Below are 17,948 nucleotides of genomic sequence, written 5' to 3' on the forward strand. Positions count from 1 at the left end.
AAATCCATGGGATGTATTACCTTCTATATCAAATGAGAACTTTTCTGTGTGTTTTTGGGCCAGGGTCTCGTGTGCTTCAGGCTGGCCTAGAACTATGTAGCTGAATGTGACCTTGAACACTAGATTTCCCAGCTTCCTCATCCCAAGTGCTGGGATGACAAGTGTGTGCCAGTAGTACACTTTGTTTTGTGCAATGATAGAGCTCAAACCAAGGGTTTCATATCAGAAGAGCTACACTGCCAGCAACTGGGCGTATTTTTAGGTGTTGTTAAATTCAGGAGGAGTATGCTTGGTTATCTAGGTGAACCCAATGTCACTGGAGGTGGCATCAGAAGGAGAAACAGTAGGACCAAAGTCATATCAGGAAGCTGGTGGGACAGAGGAACCAGAAGGTCAGGGAATGGAGTATATCCTGTTGCCTTTACGGAGGAAGGCAGAGGCTAAAAGATAATAGTTGTTAAGAGCTTCTAGAAGGTTAGCGAGGTAAGACAAAGTTTCCTTTTGGTCTGCAGAAGGGACGTCAGTGGGTTTGGATTTCTAACATCTAGAACCACCAGCTCATAAAGCTGTTTTGTATTCAGCTATCAAGAATGCGACTTGTTACATTAGCAGCTGGAATCTGCTACAATGTTGTATCTAAAGCTAAGCACACCACCCGGCACCTCAGGTAAAGCCAATGAATTGCTAGTTGCTTTATGCTTCTTTCCTGGCTTGAAAGGCACCAAAATTTAGAGTCTACATGTAGAGCAGCTTTAACACCGGCTATTTAATGATTCCCACAGTGCATTCTTAGTCTCTATTGTCCTGTCCATTTACAGAGGAGTGTACTTGCTGTCTACCAGTCAGGGTTGCACTGAAGCTGTTTGCTTATTTCCTTGAACTTTAAAGGAGGAAAGAAAGTATGAATACAAAGTTAGAAAAGAGACCCATTCTATTGACCTCCCAATAGGGCTCTGAATCCAGGCATATCAGCCTCTATTGGCTAGTGTTTCTTACTGCATGTGTATACTATCTGTCGAACCCACACTAAAGTAAATCATGGGTAAACACTTGTGTACTGGCTGATTTTGTGTCAACCTGACCCAAGCTGGAGTTATCACAGAGAAAGGAGCTTCAGGTGAGGAAATGCTTCCATGAGATCCAACTGTTAGGCATTTTATTAATTAGTGATCAAGGTGTGAAGGCCCCTTGTGGGTGGTATCATCTCTGGGCTGGTAGTCTTGGGTTCTATAAGAAAGCAAGCCAGGGGAAGCAAGCCAGTAAGAAACATCCCTCCATGGCCTCTGCATCAGCTCCTGCTTCCTGACCTGCTTGAGTTCCAGTCTTGACTTCCTTTGGTGATGAACAACAATGTGGAGGTGTAAGCTGAATAAACCCTTTCCTCCCCAACCTGCTTCTTGGTCATGATGTTTGTGCAGGAATAGAAACCCTGACTCAGACAACTTGTAAGGTCCTTAAAATAATGACAATATATGAACTAATGAGGACTTATTTTCTCTCTTTTCTAGCCCCACTCTTCTCTCACTCTCTCCTTATTCCTTGCATGAGCAGGGTCTCACTCTCTAGCTGAACCTCTCCTGGACCTTGCTATGTTGCCCAAGCTGTCCTTGAACTTATGGCAATCCTTTTGTTGCACCTTCTAAACTACTTGGATTACAGGGATGAGTTCCTACACCCAGTGGGCTTATTTCTCTACCCTGAAAAAGAAATCAATGTTTACTCTCATAGAGGCAGCATCAGTTTCAATTGCTACAGCAGTTAAGAGAAAGGGTTCTTGTTTTACTCTATAGCCAGCTCTCCACAATTCCTGAGAGTCAATTACATACTCCAGAGAGAAGCTGTTCCCAGGTCTGACAGAGATGCATGTGTTCTACATGAGATAGAGTATCAAGTGTAACTGTGGCTTTTCCTGTAGAAGCTGAAGCAGTACACAACTGTCAAAATGCAGAGGTGAACTCTTTAGCCCCTAAAGGCAGCCTTGGCTTGAATGCCTTGCCTGAATTCCTACCTAATAAAAAATAATGACTGTTGCTGCTTTTACATGAGAGCACTTTTTTTATATCTTTTTTTGTTTTGTTTTGTTTTAATTAGATATTTTCTTTATTTACATGTAAATTTCTCCCTTCCCAGTTTCCCCTTTAAAAAACAAAGAAACAAACAACAACAACAAAAACAAACCCCAGCTGCCTCCCCACTCCCCATGCCTGCCACCCCACCTTCTCCTGCTTATTGGCCCTGGCATTCCCCCACACTGGGACACAGAATCTTCACAGGGCTGAGGTCCTCTCCTCCCATTGATGATCGAATTTGCAATCCTCCACTATACACCCGCTGCCAGAACAATCAGTCCCACCATGTGCAGACCTTGGTTGGTGGTTGAGACATATGAGAGCACTTTTAAGGCAAAACCACAAACAAACAAAAAACCCAAAACAACAAAAAATACACAAAAAATCCGAATACACCAAAAAACGCACTCCAAAAGTACTCCTGTCAAAAACTTTTATTTCCTTTTTCCTCAAAACATTATAGTACCAATAGATGCTTTATTCATGTCTTAATAGTAATGTCTCAAATGACTTCTCATTTGTATCTAGGGAGAGAATCAGAGAACTTGAACCAAATGTTTCTAGAATTGGGCGATTCTTTATACATGCCCTGGGAGGAACAACTGTCTATAGACCTCTTCCAGGTTGAAGAGGGTTGTCTTCTGAGGACCCACCCTCTGCTTTCCTCTCTTAGGTATGAGGAGATGAATTTGTGAAGCTAATCAAGATTATGATCTTTCAGACTTGTGGGGATATCAGCTTATGTTGAGGCATCTGTCATGTGATGTTAGGTTGTAGTATTTATTGTCTAAGTAATGACTACAAAATAATTTCCTAGCTAGACAGCATGAATCTTCCTGGATAAAAGACTTAAAGGGGTATTGCTACTTACTATAGTGACTGTGTAAATCAATGGAAGTTACTGGAACCAGATGACAGCAAATTATATACACAGCCCAAGGATGGGAACATGGAACCTAAGACCTCAGATTGGATTGTGGCACCATGTGGGTTTTGGGGTCTCTGGGATTAACCCTTGGACTGACTCTCCCCTGTCCTCCCTGTCCTCTCTCTCTCTCTCTCTCTCTCTCTCTCTCTCTCTCTCTCTCTCTCTCTCTCTCTCTCTCTCTCTCTCTCCCCCTGTGTATGTATGCATGAATATTTAGATTCCTGTATGTGAATGTAGTCATGTACATGTGGACCACAGCAAAGTATGAAGGGAAGAGGACAACCCAGGTGCCAGAACCAACCTTCTCCCTTGTCTGAGAGAGGGTGTAGTTATTGCTTTTAGCTGTTACTAGGCTGTCACCTGTGATCATTCAGGATTTCTCCTGACTCTGCTTCCCACCTTCCCATACAAGCACTAAGAGTAATGATTCTTGTTCTGTCTGTCTGTCTTGTAGGAATTCATACTCAGATTCTCATGTCTGAATGGCAAGTGTTTTTACCCACTGAGCCATCTCCATAGCTCTATTTTAAGCAGATTGAATTCTATTTTAAGCAAGATGATTTCTTTGTCTTATTTAATAATCTGTTCTGAAAAACAAAACCCACGTATTCTCATTCTAGAAAAACATTTTCTGAATTCCTAACAGGAAAAGTATATTCCAGGAATCAGTCTCTGGTGATGGACTCCCAGCTTTTTAGACCATTAACAATTGATGGACCAGACTATTTTATTAAACATCCTTAACAGATGTTTCTTCTCCCTGCATTTTTCCTCTTGATTCTAGAAAGGACCTCTGCCTTCTCTTATGAAATTTCTAGTGAATCCATCCCATTCTGCTACCGCTCAAGAGGGTCACATAATCTCTGGCCCCTGGGGACCCATGACCCAGGAGCTGGGTGTGGTGGCTGTGATCACATAGACTGCCAGAGCACTTAGACTTCTTGGCTCAGAGAGACAAGAATGCTATGTTCTTCCCAAGCTCTGGACCATGCCAAGGAAATATGATGTGTTGATGATGTCAATAGCCTGAATCACTACTTTTGTCAAAGCTGTGACTATAAACATTAGGTTCTGTAATCTGCCTACTTGGAATTCAGTTTCCTGTAACTTTCATGCTATTTTGAAATAGAGTCAGGAGGTGATGAGAAATAAAGTTAACTGTTTCTATCTGGACCAACCTGATGAATCTCCAGCCTTTGATGTTTTAATTATGTGTTTATGTATGTGTTTGTTGGGAGTTTGTCAACATGATGTGGTTACCCATGGAAGCCTGAAGAGGGAGTCAGCACCATCATGCTGGAGTTACTTACAGGTAGTTGTGAGCTGTCCTACATAGACTGGGAACTGAACTTAGGTCTTTGTAAGAGTAGCAAGTGTTCTTAATACCCAAGCCATCTTGCTATATTTTCTTTTCAAGAAAAATCTGTCTATTCTAAAGCATTTGAATTTTAGACTAGGCAGTTGTAGACACAACCACTGGACATACCGGGATACTGTGGTAACTTCTCAGATATATTGATCAGCTCTGCAGTTATTGCAATGAAATAACCATTACTGTATAGTGACACCTAGGCATGCAGCAATGGACTTGTTAATTCTTCTAATGTGAGAGGGGTTATTAGACCGTAAGGACTCCTTCTTGACCTCCTAACTGCATGGGTGATGCTAAATTATGTAAGAGGTGTAAAGCTGAATCTGGTAGTACTCCAGGGAGGAACCTTTCATGACCCGAAAGGCATTCTGGGTAAGCTCCTCAGTGATGCATATGCTTTTGAGTCATCCGTGTTCCTGAAAAGAACACCAATAAATTCACCCATCCATGAATCTGAAATTAAATGGAATTATTTCCTTGGTTTATTTGTGATCTGTCTATATGAATACCTGTTTTTTATTTGTTTTTTTGTTTTGTTTTTTGTTTTTGTTTTTATCTCCCTAGGAAACCTCAAAACAAAACACCATATTAGAGTGGAACCAACTGTGAATGAGAAGGGATGTCTGCTGACATTGTGGAATCTTTTAGAACGCAGAAATTAAACATGACTGGGCACAAGTACATAAAGAAAAACTGAATAGCTACCTAAGTAAACAATTGTCTATGGTTTTGATATGTTTAGTAGATAGTTAAGTTAGCTATTAGCAGGCTTGAAGGTTGTTGGGAATGTACCCCCTTCTTCACAACCATCAGCTTGTAGAATCATGAATGGAGACAGCAGGACTCTGATTAAAGAAAAGGGGGGGATAAGCAAGGAAGGACAGAATAAATAAATAAATAAATAAATAAATAAATAGTCAAACAAATAAGGAAAGAAGGAAAGGTGGGGGGATCTGAGTCTTTCTCTGGTTCTGAGAGGACACATGATATTCTGAATTTCCCTGAAGCCTGTAAAATTCACTTGCTAGATGGATGTTTTCTGGTAAGAGAAAAGAATGTTTCATTGTCCTTCCCAAAGACTCAATCTAGATGGGCTGTCATTCACCTATGCAGGAAAATACTGATCTGTAAGGGCTGCCTGTTGTAGAGATGTTAGAGGGGACAGTGTAAAGCCCACCCCCAGTGGAGGTCAGCACGGTGCTCTCCTCTCTCTGATTTCACATTCCCACTGGAAGACTGCTCTGTCTGCAATGGTGCCTTTAGCCACCGGACACTCTCACCCCTTGAGAAGTGTCCAGTTTACTCTGTAATAAACTCTGTCTTTGTATGCTATGATATATTTCATCTGAATTCTTTTGATAAAGACAAGCAATATGGAGCTGAAGGATTTCATCATGAGACCCAGGATTGATATATCCATAGACAAATGGATTTAACATTAGTTGAATTGGAGGTAAAAAAAATATTTAAAAATTTTTACAAGATTTGCCAATATAGCAGTGAGAACCTGATATTCCTACCTAGACACTCAGATGCGTAGAACCATGCCCAGCACAAATGCTGTCCAACAAATATTTGCTAAATGGATAAATTGATGAAACATTTTGAAAAAAAATCCTGATTATTATTCTCAAATGTATAGGCAAAAACGAAAAATCCAGTGTCAACACTTAAGTGATAATTTTTCCTCCCACCACCAAAAGTATATTTTGATGATATTTATAGAAGATGCTAATTTAATACAACTTAATACAGTATCTATATTTGGACTATGGTCCATAGATAACGTGGCGGCTGGTCATACAGAGGAAGAACTCACAGCCAGGTACAGAGATTGTCACTCTCTGTGTCACACGGACCTTGTGATGATGAATCTCCACTGTCCACTTGACTGGACATAGAATCAGCATAGAAATTGGCATCTGGGTGGGTCTATGCAGGATTTTCCAGTAAGGTGACTGACAATGGAAGAATTAGTTTGAATGTTGGTGGGACCACGCTGTGGACTTGGACCCCAGAAAGAATAAAAAGAAAGAGCGAACTGAGCATCAGCATCCATCTCTCTCTGCTTCCAGTCTGTGGGCACAGTGTAAGCAGCTGCCTCACACTCCTGCTACCAGACTTCCCTGCCATAACAGACAAAGCCTTTAATCTCTGAGTGCTAAATAAACTCATCCTTCCTTAAGTTGCCTATGTCAAAATTTTTCTCACAGCAATGAGAGAAGCCATGAACACAGCATCATGCCACCATCTAAGATAAGGGATGCCCATTAAAGACTGTGGGTGAGTTTTTCCTCCAGTGTGTTTGTTTTATGTGTTTTTTTCCTACTCTGGAGGACACCAAAAGCTTTGTCTGCACACACCTTTCAATGTCTCTACCAGTTATGCTTTGCATTGTTTCAATGCAGCGAATGTAATTCCCCATGTACCTTTCTGTGGATAATCATAGGGCAGTCACAGACAATGGCAGCCACCAGCTCCTAATGAAACTCCTTCCTGATCCTAAAGTGATTCAGGAGGATGTTCATGATCAACAGAGTGGAAAATAGCTGCTGCCACACTGCCATGACGTCACAGTCCTGTTTATACCAAGACGGATGCTTGCCACTAATGCTAATTAATAGCTGGCATCCTAGAAATGCCCAAGATAGTACAGATATAGGATTAAAAACACATTTTACCTGCTGCCGTTTTTCAAATTCCAGCTTGATCCGGGACTTGATGCAATTACATGTGTCCCGATAGGTTTGCTGCAGGGCGAGTTCCATGAGGTGCTTATGGTAGGCTCCCGCCAAGTTCCCACAGATGAAAATGATCACATTCGCCAGTATCTAAAGAGACAAAAGCAGACATTTAATATGGTAAAGATCTCTTCCTTCTGCACCCAACAGAAGCAGACTTTATGTGTGTCAGGAAGAATCATAAAAAAAAAAAAAGACTCAGTGAAAATATTTTACTTCTGCTTCTCAATTGACATTGGCATTCTGGTTTGCCAAAAACCAAACCAAACCAAAGAACCAACCAAACAAACAAAATCTCTTGGGATTCTCTCCCCCATGGCATGTGTGCCCTTTAGGGTCCTTCCCTGGATTTTGGACTTGACCCTTTGTTTCTTCTGATTCAGTGTGAACTGGATACCTGCAATTTGCACCCAGCAAAGGTCTAACAGCCTTATGGACTTAACACTACTCTCTTGTCTGTTGTCTGGACAAGTGTATATGCTTGCTATCTATTGTATTTATTCCAAGAAGAGAGACATGCGGAAGAGGGCTTTCCCAGCCAACCAGCAGTCTACCACACTCGGACACAGTTTCAAGTTTGTTACACAGCACTACTGTGATATGCTGACAGATGCTATCTTCACTCTCCATGTATCCACTAAGCCTAGATAAGTTATTTTGTTTTTGGCTTATAGACAAATAAAAAAAAATAGCTGTGATTCTTTTGATGAACAAAAGTGTGTTCAAAGAATTTAGGTGGAAAAAGAAAACAATATAAAAGGAATCTGAAAACTGCCCCATCTTCCCTGCCCAGGAAGAAGCCTTCTGTGCAGAGGGCAGTGCTCACCTACTTCACATTCCTATTTTAAAATTTGTTTCTAACCTGTTTTGTCAAGATGTCCATCTTGTTCACAAAGGCCAGATTTCTTGCTTACTGAAGTTGTATGCATCAACTCTTTAATGTAACATAAAATAAAAGGTGTCTGAGATTACAGAAATGATGTATTGGCAGATTTCCAAATTCTTAGTTAGTATTCAGTTTTATGACTCATTTAGTCATGTCTATATATGTCTATATTGCTCGATACTACCATATTAATATTCCATGTGCTCACATTCTGCCACGGATGTCAACCTCATGTATAAAACCGTGACTTCTTCTATGATCATTGCTTTAGACTTCGTTACTACTAATAAAAGAAGTCAAAAGCCATGCATATTTTTGTGCTTGGTTTATGTTACAAATTTGCTCTCAAGACACATTCCCTTTATAAACCCATCAGCAGGGGGTGACACTGGCCTATCCACTGTGCCTCTTGTCATCTGGCACATGTAAGTTCCTCAGTGCTCAGAACTGAATTTGCAGGTCTACCCAGGAGATGGTCAGACATACCACACGACGGTAACTCTAACATGACAAATCACTTAGGGCTTTAGTGGTATCCAAAAGGCTTTGTTTCCAAAGGCCTCATGTTCCACAGCAGACACAGTGGGCAGGAGATTTATTCCCACACCTTTGACGTTTCTCAGATTTGCGCTCTAGAGAATTGTGGGTATCGTCACTTCACCCTCTCTGACCAACAGGCTTTCTTCGGACTGTCTCACTGAAGTTTCCCTAAGTAAAATATGGAGGCCACGCAGCTTTCTTCTTGTATCCTAGACTTAGAGTAGTCATCAGCATCTGCCATGTACCTAGCCAAGCTGTATATCTAATGTAGCCTCTCAACAAGGCTGTGGAAGGTAGGCAGGAGATATACTTAACTATATTTCCAAAGTTACAATGATAATAAAGGTGGCAATGGTTTTTTTGCATCTTCCTAATGCCTTATATCCTGACAGGCTGTGGGCATAGAAGGAAAGGATATATTGATTCTAAGTACCCGAAAGCCCTGGGGCAAGGAGGAGAATCAAGGGACCAAGCGGGAATAGAATTAAGGAGAGGAGAATGGGGTGACGAACTCATTGCAGAGTTGATCCTGGTATTCTGTAGAGTCCACAAAGAACTCCACAGACTGGGAGGAGCCTTAGATGCTGCCCTAGTAACCCATGTAGGAGGTGTAACCCACGCGGGAGGCTGCAGCTGCTTGGTCTCAATCTCAGAACTTACCTCTAAGACATTCCTTTATGCAGCCATATTTTATCTCTACTCCTTTAGTACAGATAGTAAAAAATATTAACTTCAGGGAGGCCTCAGTGTGTTTTTCTTCTCTGCTGTATGCACAAGGAGCCCATTCATGTAATTAGTGTGACATACACATGTAGTGTGTGTGCCGGTATCTCTACATGACCCACACATATGATCCATATACACATGTGTTTGATGTGTTGTGGGAGGTGGCATGTGCATTCATAGTCCATGAGTGTATGCACCAGGTCAAAGGTCCCTGAGAACAATGTGCCAGGTTTCTGTTATTTCCACACATTCCCTAACATCAAGTTCTTTCCATGGTTACACAGCAACACACCGCCTCTGTGAGTGGCAATCCTGGAGTGGATAGGATGTGTTGAGGACATTCTTTTGTTTATTTTTGCTTTGTTTTCATTTTTCAAGACAGGGTCTCACTGTGTACTTCTGGTTGACCTGGAACTCACTATGCAGAGACCAGGCTGGTCTTGAACTCACAGAGATTCAACTGCCTCTGCCTCCTGAGCGCCGGCATTAGAGGCATATGCAACTATGTCTAGCTAGAAGCATTCTTAATGTTCTACTCGAGGGGATTCACTTGCAGCTGAACAAGACTGGCTTGGTATTCATGTCCACACCATTCATAAACTCCTAACATATTTAGCCTCTGTGAAACGACCATCTGGTTTGCTGAAGAAGATTCAGATCTCATCATCACTGGAACTTCTTTGAAGAGCAGTATTCGGAGAACTACAGGGAATGAGGAAAGACAAGACAAGCTCCTTCTCAAGTAGAAAATGCTAACTCTTTCCTTAGTAAGCACAGCTGAAATAATAATAAAGTAACTTAGTCACTATCTGTGAGAGCTGGCTCCCTTCTTCCCAGGAAAATGTCTTCAAAACAAATGCGGAGAACTTGGAAGCTAAACAAACCCTCCAGAACATGAACCCAAGGTAAGAACCAGAATTAGCAAAGCCATGTCAATGCCCCAATCTTCCCAGCAGGGGGCGCGAGTGTAGCCTGTCAGACCAGAATCCCAGCGTCCACTGCCAAGGAATGGCTCTTTTCTATGTCCTTCCTCAGGTTGCCTTGTTTACTTATTTCTTCTTTCTCAGAAGGGAGGTACCCCTTTCTACCGAGGTGCACCCTGTCCCATAGTCCTCAGAACAACTGTTGACTGGCATAGACCCAAGATATCAAGAGAATGCTTATCCTTTCAAGGACCAGCCCTGATGAAGGGCCCTGTCACCATAGCACTGTGGGTCAGATTTCTTTTCTTCATTATCTCAGCCATTTTCTGTCCCATGCCCGGGGCAGGCTGTTTTGGGAATGCTGCATCCAGATCAGACCCATAATTGTAGACTGAAGTTGGGCTGTGGCCTGAGAATTTCAGGTCCCATTCACATTGCCAATGTGGCATCAGTCAAATGATTCTTATCCCATAAGAAATTATGTGGCAGGAGAGATGGTCCAGTGGGTAAAGTATTTGCAGTGCAAGTACGAAGACCTGAGTTCAATCCCAAGCACTCTATGAAAATGGTGTATGATGGCATGCTCCTGCAATCTCAAAAATGGGGAAGAGGAAACAAGAAGGTTCTTGGAGTTCACCTGCCAGCCAATCCATCCAATCAGCAAGCCTCAGGTTAGGGGAAAGATACCAAAAGTAAAGTGGAGAGCAATTGGGGGAGACACTTGACCTTGTTGACCTTTGGTCTGCACACATGCACATGCATGTACACATGCACATAATGCACACAACACACATATACATATGCACACAACATATAGACATGAACAATGCATACACACATATATACATTCACAAACATGTAGAATGCATACACACATACATACATCATATAGATACATATACACATGCACAATGCATATACATGTACACATATGCACAACATGTACATACATTCACATACATACACACGTACAATGCATATACACACATACATACATGTATACCTATATACACATACACACACATATATACATGCATGCATATAAACACATGCACACATGCACAAATGCATACATGCACAAACACACACATACACATGAGCTTAAGAAATTTTCTCAGTATTCTTTAATGATAAACCTGTCTGTTCAAGGTAAATGGGTTTGTGTGTCTGTCCAGTCAGGGGTTTGAAGAAGAGTTTCCTTCAAGATATTTATTCCTTTTTTTTTTCTTAAAAATTAATGTTATCTTTATGTGGTGTGTGTATGTGTGTGTGTGTATTTGTGTGTGGATGTGCATGTGTGTGCAAGTGTTCGAGGAGCTGGAGGTGCTGGGTCCCTTATATAAGCTGTTGTGGTTAAGTGTGGGTTCTGGAATCAGAACTTGAGTCCTCTGCAACAGCAATTTGCGCTCTTAGCTTTTGATCCCTCTCTTCTGCCGGCCCCATGATTGATTCTTGATGCCTTTCAACACTTCCTGGGTACCAACAATTTGAAGGAATGTGAATGCATATCCTGAGCTTTATTTGCACACACAAAGAAAATGTACAAGAAGTAAATGACTAAGACTTAATGCCAAACAAAATACGCGATTTTTTTCTGAAGGAAAAACTTATGAATTACTTCTCTTGATACTTGGTTTATATCTTGGTATATGGTATTCTATGGTTAACAGAACTGACTGTGGAATTTCAATACCACCATGTATTTACAAATATGACTAAAGTCCTGAACCAATTTTCTTTCAGACTGACACAGTCATGTTATTTTACATTACATCTCAGGTGTGGAAGAAGTGATTAGGTTAAGATTGTGCTTTTTAAAAATAACATCAAAGCCGTCAAACAGAACATATAATAAAAAGTCTTATTTTCACATTGTTTGATTTGTTTTTGATAGCATCAGGCTGTCTCTTTGTTGCTTTTATCTTGTTGTTTCACTTAACTACCCTCACCTTTGTCAGAAAACTGGACAAGGAACTTAGTCTCCTCTGAAAGGTTTAGAAGAAAACAATTTGTTTTAGATAATAGCACCAGGCTAGTTTTACCTGAAGATTAAAACCAAGCCTTCAGAGAGTGCAGGGCTCAGGTCTTGAATCTCCACTTACATAGCCCCATGGAAGCCCACTGTGTCTGAGGTTCCTTCATTCCCTGCCTTTGACTGATAGGAATGTGGGAGATCTGTCTAACCTTCTCAAGGATTCTCAGAGGTGCACATCAATGTACCATGGGCTAGTAGAAGACCAGAATTTACCAGTATTCACCAGTAAGCAACAATTTGGTTTTTTTTTCCTGCTGGCCAGCACCTTTTCTCCAAATACTTTCCAATCTCTAAGCTTTGAGGAGTCTAGACAGCACGGCACACTTTATCAATCCTCTTACAGTCAAGGAAAGAAAATAAAGTAATATGTGAAAGCAGCCCCTCGGATGGACTAGTTTCCCAAGACGGCTGCTGTTGGGCTAACTCACATCCCATTCCTTAAGTTTGGGAGAAATATCTTTGCCAGGGCATTGAGGCTTTCTGAGGAATTCAGAAGAGATGTACACTTTTTTTTTTTCCCACAAGGAACAGACACTTTTTATTACCTTTACAAGTTATTTGTATCTTCTGCTATACAAGGCTTTCATCATTTAAAGCTATTTTAAGTGGCTCCATTTAGGAGGCCGCATGTCCTTGGAGCCACATGCCCGTGCATATTCAGAGAAGAACGGAAGGAGAATGTCAAGCTGCTTTCACAGACCATGTGGTCCAAAGAGGTGACCGATCTGAGAAAATGTCACCTGGAAAGGAAACATTTAAGGATGCTAATTTATTGAGTTCAAACACCACAGAAATTTATCAAATCCTTTAGGTGACAGCTCAGATCTCTTGTGAATCTGAGATGCTATGCATTAAAAAGAGGTCAGTATTTAAATTTTTTTTGCTATATATTTGGGGTGGGAAATTAAAAGAGGTGCAACAGTTAGAAAGAAGCACTCATATATGGTGAGGGTGAGATGAAGTATCTGCCATGGCACAAGACCACTCTCCACAAAACGATGGTGGGTTCACCACCAGGAAAACAGCACAGTGTAAGAAGGCAAAGAATTTGAAACATTCCATCAATATGCAAAAAATGCTAAGAATCAGTCCTAGAAAACTAAAAGGGAAGACAATCCATAGAGAGCTGCAAATGAGTACCCAGCAAGCTCTGTGCATCTTCAGAGCATTACATGTAGCTCATGACAGTGTTCTGGAGCTGAGAACGACCTATTGACATTCTCCTTCATATATTTCTCAATCATGGCTATGGGTAGTCTCAAGCCCCTCCTTAGCACTTCTAAGAACTAAATTAGCTGTATGCAGTGGGCTCAGGTTCCCAGTAGATAGTGGTCTGGTAGTTATTTTCATTACAGTCTTTTATACTTTTTGATACATCTTTTCTTTTTTAAATGAAACCTATTAGGTTATTTTCTAGCTATAGTTAAGCTATAGCTTGGTAGACCACAGGCCTGGTACTCAAGTTCTGGTGCAGTGAGTAGGCAGCAGGGGAATGGGTGGCCTTTAGAACTATTTTTTTCCTTTCCAATATGATCTTGAAACTTATTTAAAGGAAGAATGAAGTTTGGAAGATCAATAAGATCTTGACAATCATTTCTTCCTACAGATAGTTATTAAGAACACAGCTTCCCTCCGAGAAGGGAATTAACCACGCAGAAATCTAATGCATTTCACAGCTCAGTGGCTGCAAACTTGAACTGACTGAGATCAGGTCATTCTGACTGACAGATTAGAATATGTAGAAGGATATAAAATCAGAGTATCCAGAGCTCTGTGGAGGAAATCTACACGAGGCTCCCTCACAACTTCCAGCAAACTTCCTTCCCACTTTCTGCAAAGGAGGGCACTGCATCCCTGGTGACATCCAGCTAAAAGGAGCACTGTAGTCACAGGCTTACCAGTGGGAAGAGGAAGATGTATCATATGAATGCTGCAAAGAAGTTACAATGATATAAACAAGAGGATACAGAAGGGAGGCTTCAAATATTTTTAGCCTGTCCTGCCTATGTCCTTTGATAATTTCCTATATGTAAAGCATGCATGCTGTTCAACTCTGTGCAAGAAAGCCTTTTCAAAGCCATAGCACAGTTTATGAGTAGATGTGCAGACTTTCTGATAGGTTAATGGGGAAGGAACTGCTAGAGACACAGCCCGCATTTTCCACATCTTGCATCCAGAATTGGGGCTAGCTGTTTCCTTGTAGCAGGGGACCTACTCTGCACTGCATTTCTACAAAGTAGCCTGACAGACACTTCCCCTTACCTCCTCATTCCCCTCTTCCACAGCCCCAGTCTTAGAGCTCCTGACGACACACAGACCCTCTGTGAGAGCAGTCTTTGTTGAGGTGGAATCTTCATATGGGAGTGGTTACATCTGATATTATGTTATCTGGTAATGGTTGCCTGAACTTTACATCCCTACCATAGCCATAGAGGTCACCCTGTCCTTAGACTCTGAAAGTCTAGTGCCCCCACCACTCCCCATGGTCTTCCAGCTCTTGTTTGAGAGACCCAGGGGAACAGGGGGTCTTCAGATTATTAAGTGGCACCTTGATGTTGTTTTGGGTCTTTCTAAATCCTCTATCCTATGGGAGCAGCCTATTGCCTTAGCAGGATGCATTTTAATTGACCCATCCAATGTATTTTGAAATGTATATGAGCATGTAAGTATATTGTTCCTACAATACCAGTTTTACTAGTCTTTAATAAGCTTTTCTAAGGAGCAATATATAATTTGTCTTGTTAGGATAATTTTGGCAGGATTACCTTCTTTTCAAGAAAATTTAAACACATTTTTCATTAATTTAGACTCTAATTAATCTGTATCAATAAAGGTTAATTTCATTTAAATACCACCCATAACTTATTTTATTCATTACCACTTAATAGATAATGTGGTGTGTCCCATTATGACTAAGAAAAGCCTTAAGGTTTTATCTTTTATACTTAATAGATGGATTTAACTATATGGATATTGAAGGTCACAGCACAATGGAGGGGCCTGTACACAAGCACATGAATAATAATGAACAGGAAGAATGGTCAATCTTCAAGGTGAAAAATATGGAATTAGTAAGCACATCCCCTGGAAAGTGATGATTATGTTACTGCAAAATTGTCACTGATTCCCAGGGAAGGGGAAAGACAAGGAGTGTTATGGCTCCTTAAGTTGACTTTGGATTATGATGTTCTTTTCACAATGATTAAAACAGGCAGCACAGAGGCACACAGGAATTGAAAACAAAAAACAAATAAACAAACAAAACAAACATGTTTTGATTTGTGATTGAAACCATTTGCAGATAGAAAAACATAACAGCTAATAATAGTACACAGACGGTCTGTGAGAGCTATCTCTGTTGAGGTGGAACCACTTTTGAAAAAACGATGCCTTAGAAGTAGTTTCCTTGATAGGATGAGAAGCTGAGATGTACTAAAATGTTCTTTTCCCCCAGAGGGCTCTTTCTGAGTCACCTCAAACACCTGCCTTCCCTTCTGTCTATATGTTTCTATAAGTATGTAAAGTCAAGGTCTGCAACCTACTGACACCTCCCTCTGACTTCTGGGAAATTTCTTTCAGGGAATACACAACTGTTTCACTTAGTGCACCATTTGACTTCTGTGTTAACATAGTGTGGCTACAGCTGAATCCTCAAGTCAACAGTGACCACAACCCAAAGCAGAGTACATCCCCAAACATACCTTCCAACACTTTTTATCCATCCATCCATTCTCCTACCCAACAACCCACTTGTCTGTCCATCCATCCATCCACCCATATACCCACCTGTCTATCCATCCATCCACCCACCCACCCATCCATCCATCCATCCATTTATCTATCTACCTACCAACCTACCTACCTCCCTACCTACCTACTTTCCTAAGAAGACTCTTAGACCAACATCATGGTGTGAGCAGGCTGAATTAAGACTTCTTTCTGGGTTGTTCTTCCTGTATTCCAAACTTCTGGGCTAACAACCCACAAACCACAAGGAACTCAAGAAGAAGGAAGACCAAATGGTGGACAGTGCACTCCTTCTTAAAAGGGGGAACCAAATACCCACGGAAGGAGTTGCAGAGATTAACTGTGGAGCAGAGACTGAAGGAAGGGCAAGCCAGCCTAAATATAGCTATCTCCTGAGAGGCTCTGACAGTACCTGAATAATACAGATGTAGAGGCTCACAGACATGTATTGATCTGAGTACAGGGTCCCCAGTGAAGGAGTTAGAGAAAGGACCAATGGAGCTGAGGGGTTTGCAGCCCCTTAGGACGAACAACAATATGAACTAACTAGTACCCTCAGAGCTCCCAGGCTTTCAACCACCAACCAAGGACTGCACATGGAGGGGTCTGATTGTTCTGGCAGCACGTGTACAGTAGAGGACTGCAATTTGATCATCAATAGGAGGAGAAGAGTTCGGCCCTGTGAAAGTTCTGTGCCCCAGTATAGGGGAATGCCAGGGCCAATAAGTGGGAGAGAGTGGGGTGGCAGGCATGGGGAGGGGGGAGGCAACAGGGGTTTGTTTTTGTTGTTTTTGTTTGTTCTTTGTTTTTTGGAGGGGAAACTAGGAATGGAGAAATTTACACGTAAATAAAGAAAATATCTAATAAAAAAAAAGACTTCTTTCTGATTTGCATATGGCTATCTTTATATTGTACATTTGCATCCACTTCATTATCTATTCACACTGATAATGACAGAGTACATAATGCTGTCATGTATGGCCCAAATGAAGCTATCATCTCCCAGCAATACAGGTTGGAAAGTCCAATCATGGTGCCAATGAATTTTTTGATTTTGGAGTCCAGTTTCAGGCTGTGCCTATGCAAGGAGGCAAAAAGAGGCTGAGTTTTAAATGAGGCAGTTCTAAAATGGCACAGAGATGCCCACTAATATGTGTCCACTGTGCCCATAGCACGTCATAGGCACTGCACTGACCACTACTTAAAAGGAAATTGAATTCCATTCTGCATTTTGAAGGGGACATTCATGTAACATTTTGCATGGCCTTGTGTCTGAAAGTGGCCTACAAGTATCATTACCCTGAAAATATCAGTGCTCTGGTCTTCTCTTCTTATTGGGACAACAGGCAGCCAGCATTAGAGTTAACTCTAATGTCTCATTTTACCCTAAACACCTCTTCAAAGACCTTATGTCCAAAAGAAGTCACATTCTGAGTGACCATACTTTAACACATGAGATCTGAGTTGAAACAATCAGTCCTTATCAGCATGAAGATGTATTTTATTTTTCCTGAAATTTTATTTATTTATGTGTATAGACACACATGTGCATGTGGAGCTCATAGGACAACCTTTGGGAGTTGGTTTTGTCCTTCTGTCTGAAGATCCAAGAATTGACCACAGGTCTGCAGGCTTACAGAGGAAACAGCTTTGTCCACTGAGATATGCCACTGGGACATATAATGAGTGTAAGAAGAAAACAATTTATTTATACATTACCAGCAAATATTCCTCAAAGGATAAAACTTTGACAATATAAAATGTGAGTCTGTCACTTCTTTCTGAGAAATGTCTCTTGTTGAAGATGACTTACTATGGACTGAGATGAAACATTCACTAAGGCCCCATGCTGTGATTTTTTTTTTTGGTCTGGTTTGACCTGGTACAGGTCTTGTGCATGCATTTCCAGGTACTGTGAATTCTTGTGTGTCATAGCTCTGAAGTGCTCAATGCTGAATATATATATATATATATATATATA

General features: G+C 41.1%; 1 protein-coding gene across 2 annotated transcripts in view; it reads right to left on the reverse strand.

Moving 5' to 3' along the window:
* Positions 1-17,948, reverse strand: part of Adcy2 (adenylate cyclase 2) — a 395,840-nt gene that overhangs the window by 166,816 nt on the left and 211,076 nt on the right. For both annotated transcript variants that reach the window (XM_031360381.1, XM_031360382.1), the window contains one exon: positions 7,051-7,200. In XM_031360381.1, the coding sequence (XP_031216241.1) occupies positions 7,051-7,200 (150 nt within the window). The remainder of the gene's footprint in view (positions 1-7,050; positions 7,201-17,948) is intronic.

This window comes from Mastomys coucha, unplaced genomic scaffold (genome assembly GCF_008632895.1).
Source record: "Mastomys coucha isolate ucsf_1 unplaced genomic scaffold, UCSF_Mcou_1 pScaffold8, whole genome shotgun sequence".
Taxonomy (NCBI): domain Eukaryota; kingdom Metazoa; phylum Chordata; class Mammalia; order Rodentia; family Muridae; genus Mastomys; species Mastomys coucha.